The sequence below is a fragment of the Asparagus officinalis genome, chromosome 10 (assembly GCF_001876935.1).
Source record: "Asparagus officinalis chromosome 10, Aspof.V1, whole genome shotgun sequence".
In the NCBI taxonomy this organism is placed as follows: domain Eukaryota; kingdom Viridiplantae; phylum Streptophyta; class Magnoliopsida; order Asparagales; family Asparagaceae; genus Asparagus; species Asparagus officinalis.
Genome location: NC_033803.1, coordinates 45,972,172 through 45,981,792, shown reverse-complemented (window position 1 = coordinate 45,981,792; position 9,621 = coordinate 45,972,172). Strand labels below are relative to the sequence as shown.

Below are 9,621 nucleotides of genomic sequence, written 5' to 3'. Positions count from 1 at the left end.
CAAAATTCACAAATTAAATGGGCACGGCTTTGTTTTGCAGCCTTTGTTCCCAGATCAAACATCATTAAAAAAGCTCCTCTTTCAAAAAAAAAAATCAAAGAAAAATCATATTAAAATCATCCTCCGGTGGCGATGGACATGATTTTCAAAACTGTGTTTGGACAACATTTTAAGCATGGAATTCCCCTCCTAAATCGAGCACACGTAGGATCAGTTTGGTATTGCTAGAACTTACATTAAGTTACTTATAAAAGGTGCTTATAAAATCAACTTAAATAAACTGCTGAAAATAGCTATTTGGTACTCAAATATAGAAAATTGTTTTAAAAAAATTTAAGGTGTTTGGTTAAATTATGCTTAATGATCATTGTTGAAAGGTAAAAAATGTATGTCATATATAAAGATACTTTTAAAAGCATCCTCTTGTTGCTTCTAAAAGTATCCAGTTCAAAGTACAAACAGTTTTCAACAAGCATAACAAAAAGATCTTCACCAAACATCATTATTATCTCTGCTTCTTGAGAAAATAAACAGAAGTACCCTAAAACTAGGGGTGGGCAAAAACCGAAAAAAACCGGTTCAACCGAAAAAACCGCCCGAAAAAATGGGCCGGTTAACCGAACCGAATTAAATGGATGAGAAGAAGACTCTAAACCGCCCGAACCGAATTAAACCGTTCTGGATCCGGTTTGAACCCCTGAACCGCCCGAAAAAAAACCGAACCGAATATTCTCTTGTATTTGACAAATATGTGAACAAATTTTCTGAATTAATTCCATTTTCACAAATATGTGAACAAAGTTTAAAAAAAATCAGAGGTAATCCTGTTATTTATTCTCTTTGACGTAAAGTATATAACTAAGCAAGCAAGCATGTGTTTAATGGCAGCAAACAAGCAGCAAAAACATCAGTCAACACCATTCATCTCAAACTAGGATACGCACTAGCTTGAGCTGTAAATTTCACAAAAACACCCTGCATTTTGGTGTAAGTTGCACAACACCCTCCAGCACATTCAAAACTAAAGAAAAACCACCTAAACTCGAACGATCTTCACAACTTCCTCGAAATAGAATTAATTCGGCCCAAAACCGAAACCGATCCGAACCGATCCGAATTTCGGTTGGGCCGAATATTCGGATGAAGGGGGGAAAATCTGGATTTGGATGAGAGTTCTGAGAATTCAAAAAATTCGGATTGGATGCGGATTGGGCTTAAAACCGATCCGAACCGAATATGCCCAGTCCTACCTAAAACAATACAAACTCGCCCTTAGAACATGAAAGCAGTTTAAGTTCAAATCTTTCAGATCATTTTTCCGGATCATTTTCCCATGCTTGATTAGTTGGCTGTGTTTAGAATGAGCTTCACCTTAAATATTCATCTACGTATTGTGGTGGTCATTTGACGCAACAAGAAAAAGAAATGAGGTTGGCGCGACAAGAAAAAGATGAGCTTGGTGCAATGAGTTTGGTACGATGGAGTTCTCAAAAGTGTTCACAAAACGATGGCACCAAAAGGAGAGGACGCAATTCAACAAAGCTATTCCACGGAGAGCGGTCTGTGATTTGACTTTCCATTAGAGACTTCAACTATGGATTTTATGTAAAATTTAAGGACAACTTGCAAACTAAATAACCTCAAAACAATCGACACAAAGACAGCATGGGGAACGATACCTACAAAGTGAGAGATTAGAAAACAACGACAATTATGATGCAACAAGAGGCATAATAATGCAATAATGAGCCAGTGATAAACATAGCCCGACGTACCAAACACATACAATTATCCTAAAAAGCATAAATATATCAAATAAAACAAAAATACTCTTGAGAACCAACATCAAAACATTCAACATGCCACGTAATAGCTCACAAAAAGAAGCTCAAACAGAGTTGTCCTCTAAACCTAACTGAAAAAAGACACGATATGGCATAATTCTCACCAGGTCCAAAATAAAAAGAGAAACCTAAATAAGAGCTTCCCTTGTTATTTCTAAACATATTCTGGCATATCACAACCCCTCACTCCTCATCCTCCTCTTCGCCGCCGGCTTCCTTTTTCTCAGCTGCTTTCTTATTCTTGCGCTTCACTCTTCCTTCTTTTCCTCCACCGAATGGGCTTGACAATGCAAAATCAATGTGCTTAGCCGACTCAAGCTTCACCAAGAACGATGGAACATTCACCACTTGCCTCCCAACCCTGCATCGACACAAAGATAGCTAAGCATCTAAACTTATGCTCAAAGTAAAACTATAGCAACATATGTTGAAGCCATGACCCCTGGCAACATTTATTAGATGGTAGTATTGAAAAAGCAAGCAACTAAGAATGATTACTTAAGGTCCACATGAAACATGAAGCGGACTTCGATAACATTGTCTCTACATTCTTTCTATAGAAAGAGTAGCAATAGAAATTTAAATAAAAATTTTAAGGATAAAGAAAGAGCAAAGAATAGCCATCAGAGAGATAGGATGTTGGTATCAACATAAGCACAAAATAAAATGTGCCTCAGACGACCGTCGTGAGAAATAATCCTGTATTCATCATGTGGCTTGAGAAATGGTTCAACTGCAAGGAAATCTGAGCGCCCAACAATTCAATATGCTATGGCAAGAATGAGAACAATAAATTGATGATGAAATGAACTAGAAGGATAAATACATGGTAAGAAGAACATGCCGATTGGAATAGGCATGGGGGAAAGAAACAAAAAGAAAAGGACATTAACATTCCTAGTAGAAGGAATCAATTTAAACTGCTTATAAATTATAAAATAAGAATACAAAAACGACAATTAATATTTTGAAACAAAATAAAAAGAGGACAAGAAAGCATTGAACAAGAACACTTGGTGTCACTGCCCTGACTGATAATGGACTCTTGATGATCATACTATAGTCAAAAACTAGGATACAGTTCATTTCAGAATTTGGGAACAAATTGGGTAGCAAGAATAAGCTTAATCATAATAACAGTTAAAATATGGTCTGGGGGCGGCTTTAGTAAAAATTGGTAGTATATATAATTAACCTATAAGGATGATAAGTTGTGATTTGTCAGTAACATATGTACATCAACCAACCTGCAAATTCCATCAATTAGAATTCTTAAATATGACTGCGGTAAAATTGGCTAAGCTATTGAATTAATAATATGATTCTACATAATTTACATATCCTAAATTTAGATACACTTGATATTATGATAAAATGCACTGGCGTTTAACCAAACAAATGCTTATCTGTTAAGACTAAGCAAAAAAGCACCTAGCTCAACATGAGAGAAAATCACAAGAAAAAGGATGAAAAAAGAAATATAAAAGCAATAGTAAATCTGAGAAAACCATTCTAGGAAAATGGAAAAGAAAAAAGTGCAGAACACAAACACCCTTGCTTTTGAGGCTCAATACAAATGCAACACGTATTGGAAACAAAACATGCTCAAGGGTCATCAGATCATAAGTCTTAATAGTGTGATTTTTATTCTCAAAGTTATAAGCACTAAAACGAATATTTCGAACACAAATAAAATCAAAGCAAAGGTAAATTTGAGAAAATTTATGTAAACAAAAATTTCAAAAGATGAAACCAAACTTCTGAAGTTCAATGCATATACAACAATTAATTAATGGATGGAATTGAAAAAACAGAAGGGAAAAAAGATCATGCATGAGGGACATGACATATAAGTCTCAACAGCATATAGTTGTTCCCGTATTCATAGTCGTTAAAAAATAAAATATGAAAAAATGGGCACTCAGAATGAAAAGGACTTGTACTGTTGCTCATAGTTCAGTGAAACTCATATATGAATAATTTCATTTCCTCATTGTACCCACCTAATCTAGGAATAAAGCTGAGAAAAACATTATAGGAGAAAAAAATTCAGAAGACAAACCCTGCAAGGAGTATTTACTGGACAGATATGGGGAAAAAACAAAAGCATCACAGATGAGGGAAATAACATTACTAGTCTCAATATCACACATATTATTCCCGAAGTCATAGTTGTTAAAAAAATTTCAAACATAAAAAAAAATACAAACTCAATGGACACTTAGAATGAAAAGGCCTTGAAATATTGCTCATAGTTAAGAAAAACTTGGAATAATTTCATTTCCTCATGGTACTCGGCAAATCTAAAAATAACAAAACAGACCATAAAAAGCAGCCATCTCTGATGACATGTGGAAGATGGCCTCAAGATTTGAACTAACGTCTCGTTTGGTACGCAGGAATAGACTTATATGAGAATGGAATGGAAGAGGGAATGGAATGGACTTAATGTGAGAATGTAATAGTCATTCTCATTCTCACGTTTGGGTGTAATTTATAAAATGAAGTGGGAATGGATGTATTTTAAAATTGTATATTTTATTGATTCTCATTTAGTGGGAATGCCCATTCCCTATCATTTCATTGGGAATGCTCATTCCCACATAAAGTGGGAATTGATAAGAAGTGGGAATGAGCATTCCAACTTCAAAAAAGAGGGTGTGTTTGGTAGGAAGGAATGAGAAGTGAGAATGACCATTCAATTCCACCCCATTCCCGCGTACCAAACGAGGCCAAAATGTAATGTATATTCTCAGTATTCTTCTAAAATTTTTCTTACTCAAAACAGACAGAATAGCAAAAAATAAAAATAAAAAAACCCAAATAGCATTTCTTAAATTTTCTGTAGAAGCTAGTAATAGCAAATTACAGGAAAGGATTTTCACCAAGAGAATTGCAGAAATCTTTTTTTCCTCAAATGGCAAAACTTCATTAGAGGTAATCCATATGAAACCAATACAAAATACATTGCTTTTATTCCATGTTAACATATTTATGTCAATATGATTTCAGATAATCTCCATTATAAGCCAGGAGGAAAGAAATTTGAGAACATTAAAGAAAATTCTTGCATAAATAAAAATGGCTATGTTTTAATAAAATATTGGGAAAATCATAGCGACAAATTAAGCAGCTCATCACAAACATCAACAGAATAAATTCATGTGCCTTGATTTCTTAGACTTCTAGGGAGTTGCTTATCACGTCCATTTGTGGGCTATAATGCAATAATGCACTACTATGGTCTCAAAACTATTTTGTTGCATAGCATGACCTAAATACACATATTATTAATAGATCTCTCATTTGCAGATGCATGCACTCATATTGTGTTGGGTATGTGTATGTGATGTGACCCTAAAAATGACATAAACATCTGATAAATCTTGCATTCAAAAGTAGCTCATTTGATATGGTTATCTACCATCTTGATCGCAAGGACAAGCATAGCTGAAAAGGTATGAAAACTCTGTCCTTGTTCAAGGCTTGAAACTATAAAATGATACACAAAAAAGGAAGCATAAAGAAACTTGAACAAACGAAGCACAAGTAGTATTGAATTATAGGCATTACATTAACAATTCAAGCTTACAAAGTAACTCACTGCAAGGCCCTAATTCTCTTGGTCATCTACTTGCAACACATGTAACAAACAACAATGAGTGCAATCATAAAATCTATAAGTTACAATGAGCTTATAAATAGAACAGAACTTATAAATAGAACAGAACTAATATTCCAATGTGGTTGCATTATTCAAGAAAAACTATCGGAGATTATCAATGTCGCTTTATAAATAGAAAGAAGGCTGCTGCAAATGTTGAGAGGGCTTCGGTTCCTGTGGTGGGGGTGATAGACTTGCTGGAATGATAGTTAAGCTGGAAGTTTTTTGTGATATATTTTGTGGTTTAAAATTGAAAAACTTGTATATCAGTTGGTATTGGGTTATAGTTTCTGATATTTTGTTGCTAGATATCAGTAGGAGAGAAAGACTTGGTGAAGTTTCTTACTTTGTAAAACTGTGATGATTTAGGGTACTCATTCTTGGTTGGGGATGAGTGCCTTTTTTTTGTACCAACCTTTTTAATTTAGCTGGCTGGATTACTACTTTGGTAATCCATCCTTTCTCTCAAAAAAAATCAATGTCGCTTTATTGAAAAAGAAAATCCACATATAAATAGAACAGAACTTACAAAGTCGAAGTTTTACCTGATGTGACGCTGACGTATGAGGACTCGGGCATGGTGAATTGATTTAGCCATGCCTGACTTGAAAACCTGAGTCTGCAAGCGACGCTCCAAGAAGTTCTCAACAGTCAGGGCGAGGACGTAATCGAGCTTGTTCTGTTCCTCATCGAGAAGCCCATACTTGTGCATCCTGCGAAGAAGAGCCTCACCCTCAAAGATACGGCGAGGGTCCCTCTCATCCAGAGTGAGGAGCTGCCTCGCTGCATTACGGATTCTGCTAAGAACATATTGCACCCTCCAGAGCTCTCTCTTGCAGCGAAGACCATACTCTCCAACAAGTTTCAACTCAGCATCAAGTCGTTCCTTTTCATAGGGACGACGAGGTTTCTTAAAGGTCTTGCCATCTGCATATAAATTTTGTATATAAAAATTAGTTTTTTGCTGGAAATATTACAAATACATTTTAAAGTTTGAACCTTTATGAAACATGTAGTTATTCTACTCTTATCCTTGAAGAAATATTACCTGAAACCATCCATACAACGGAGAAGGATGCCAAAATAGAACAAGTTTAACACAAGAAACATCCAAAAAGTAACGACCCTTGAAAATTAGTAAATTAACTAATCAAATAATTACCGTTCTTTGTTATACAAAAAGAATCATAGTGTAACACAACACAGACCAAGCGTCACAAACTTCAAATCATCAACTAAGAATTATTTTTGCACATCAAGATTTTTTTTACCACCAAATAGTGACATTGATTTAGCTAATCAACTAGAGATCAGAACAATAAAAACCAACAAGTAATTGCTGTAGTTCAATGTAATCATCATTAAAAAATAATGCTCAAATACTCCAGAAAATTTCTAACCCCAAAAGTCAAACTAAAAGAATCAAAAAGTCAGTGTCACTAATTTGGTTAAATCCGCCAAGATTTTGTTAAATAAAATGGCGCTTATATCAAAATAAATTTAACAGTGAATCTAAATGAACCAATTATCTAGTGAAGATAGAACAACTACAGCTATACAAAGCTACAATTTTGGAACTTAGGTTATTGAACTAAATATTGCAGATAAAAAATCCTAAAAAAACACCATCAATCAGTAAGAGAAGAAATTGATTAAAACAAAAGATTAAGAGAGAGAGAGGATCAAGATTATACAGTTTCTGTAGAAAGAGACGTGCACCATCTTCGAAGCAGTGCCCTAAAAGATCACCTCTTGCGAGTCGCCGTCGCCGCTCGCTCTCTAAAAGGAGGGAAGAAAAAGATGAAACCCTAGGAAAACATTCGGAGTATATAAGGGTTAAATCATCACGTGCACGGCGCGTGTTAGGGCTAATGTAAGTTGAGCTTTTGAGGTATAACTAGATGGGCCGTGTTGGCCTGTTAACAACTAGTTCGCTACATAGGATTGGGCCAACGGTTATATACTTCGATGAAATTATAAGCATGAATTTCATTTTAAAAAGCTTTTTGATTATTAGGAATTTTGTAAAGACAGAGTACAATAAACTATTTGATAAGGGAATATTACTATACATTACTAGTGTTATACCTGTCCATTGCTGCAAGAATTTTTTAGATATATATAATATATATATATATATATATATATAAATATATATATATAATATATATAATATATAGAGTAGAACTTGTGTTCAACTTATAGTGATAGTGAATAGTGTCCACCAAAAACTTATATCCACCTCATGTAACATATAGAAAGTCACTTCATAATCATGCAAGGATCCTAGGAAACATGCTAAGGGTTACAAAGTTTAGTGGATGTTCCACTTAATTGGAGCACAAGTTTTGGCTCTATATATATAATATATATATATTATATATAGTATATTATATATATAATATATATATATATATATATATATAATATAATAATATATATATATATATATATATATATCTCAGAATACCAATAAATAAAACTAACACTATAAATATTTAAGAAAGTAAAAAATAATTTTTTGTGTGATTTTTATCAATCGCTAAACAACCTTTTATTACATAGCCAGAATGTTGAATTGATTCTTTAATATTGTTAAACCTTACTATATACATAATGAGAACAAAGAGTTAGTGTGTGTGTATATATATATATAAAAATAATAATTATATATATACTATATATATATATTATATATATATATATATTATATATATATATATATATATATAATATATATACTGTAACACCAACATCTATGTTCTTCTTCACAAAATAGCATGTTGCGACTTTGCATGAATAGCTAGAAAACATATGACCCAAATTAATACCGTAAGAAATTTTTTATTATAGACATTATTATTTACGATAATCTAATATATAACTACAAATAAGGTTCCTGTTCTTAAAAAAAAGAAGAGGATGGTGCAGCTAAAAATATCTAGAGGATTAAATGCTTAGCTCACTCCAGTAAAAAAAATTTACCATGAGGTGTCTAGGTGAATCATCATAAGGAATTATGATGGCCATGAGATGTCCAAGGTGAATCATCATGATAAGGAAAAAATATAAAACCAACCAAGGCCATGACTATATATAGGGGTCTCGGTTGGGCTAACTACTACACAAAAAAGGTATATATAGGCATGTCCATCCGGGCCGGGCCAGGCAAAACCAAAGCCCGGACCAGGGCTCGGGTCCGGGCCTGAGCGGGCCAGGCTCCGGGTCGGCCTGGTTTTTTTATTTTTTTATTTTTTTAAAATCTCTTTAAAACTCCAATTTTACATAAAAAAGTATGCAAAATTTTAATAAAAACAATAATATTATTAATCAATTGAAATTACATAAATTTACAAATACAAATTATAAAAAAGACAAATGATAAAAATAACATCTTTATTAATAACCAGTAAATCATTTACAAGTATAAATTTATTTCGGAATTCGTCGCATCACAATAGATGAGTACATCCCAACTAGGTTGGCACATACTCACCTATATCACTATTATTTGTAACTGTTTCCAAAATAGTTCATTACAAAATTTAACTAAGAAATAAAAATTACAATTTGATGAATATTATTTAATCTTTATATCTATCTGCTAGTCCCAATTCTTCAAATTTATCTTTAATTCCAGTCATCCATCGATGCCTTGCGTTCTCTTCTCGTACCTCCACTAATCTTGTAAGCACATCACCGTATGTATAGTATACGGATCTAACGATGTCATGTGGTCGTCGATCAAACATCCTACTATGCTGAAGGCGGATCCCGAAGCTACCATCGAAACATGTACCGTTAGTAAGTCACGAATCATAGTGGAAAGTATAGAATATGAAGCTGATCCATATACTCTCTACCATTGTAAAATATCTAAATTATTATTTTAACATTTAACTAAAGAAGCAGAAAAATATTCATCTATTTCAGAAACCTCCTATGATGATCCAAGTCCAGATCTACCAGTTAGTTCAGCTACCATTGCATACTTATCAAAACTTACATTTTTTCTTCGACTTGAGCTCGAAGAAGCCGAAGTTTGTAAACCGATGTGCAGCTACATTATGTTTAGCTACATACTCATCATATAATGTTTGAAAATAATTTCTA

At 33.5% G+C, this 9,621-nt stretch overlaps 1 protein-coding gene across 1 annotated transcript; it reads right to left on the bottom strand.

Annotated features, from left to right (window-relative positions):
• LOC109825026 (40S ribosomal protein S9-2-like) lies at positions 1,735-7,321 on the bottom strand. The gene is made up of 3 exons (XM_020391702.1): positions 7,203-7,321; positions 6,054-6,435; positions 1,735-2,205 (listed from the first exon to the last, which is right to left on the bottom strand). The coding sequence occupies exons 1-3, from the start codon at positions 7,228-7,230 to the stop codon at positions 2,028-2,030; spliced, it is 588 nt and encodes a 195-aa protein (XP_020247291.1). The 5' UTR covers positions 7,231-7,321; the 3' UTR covers positions 1,735-2,027.

What these genes read in the sequence shown, in the direction of transcription:
- LOC109825026 (XM_020391702.1), bottom strand. Translation starts at nt 7,230, where the DNA reads ATGGTGCACGTCTCTTTCTACAGAAACT. An exon ending in CGTCTCTTTCTACAGAAACT is followed by an intron (nt 6,436 to 7,202) that starts GTATAATCTTGA and finishes ATTTATATGCAG; the next exon opens with ATGGCAAGACCTTTAAGAAA. An exon ending in ATACGTCAGCGTCACATCAG is followed by an intron (nt 2,206 to 6,053) that starts GTAAAACTTCGA and finishes GTGTCGATGCAG; the next exon opens with GGTTGGGAGGCAAGTGGTGA.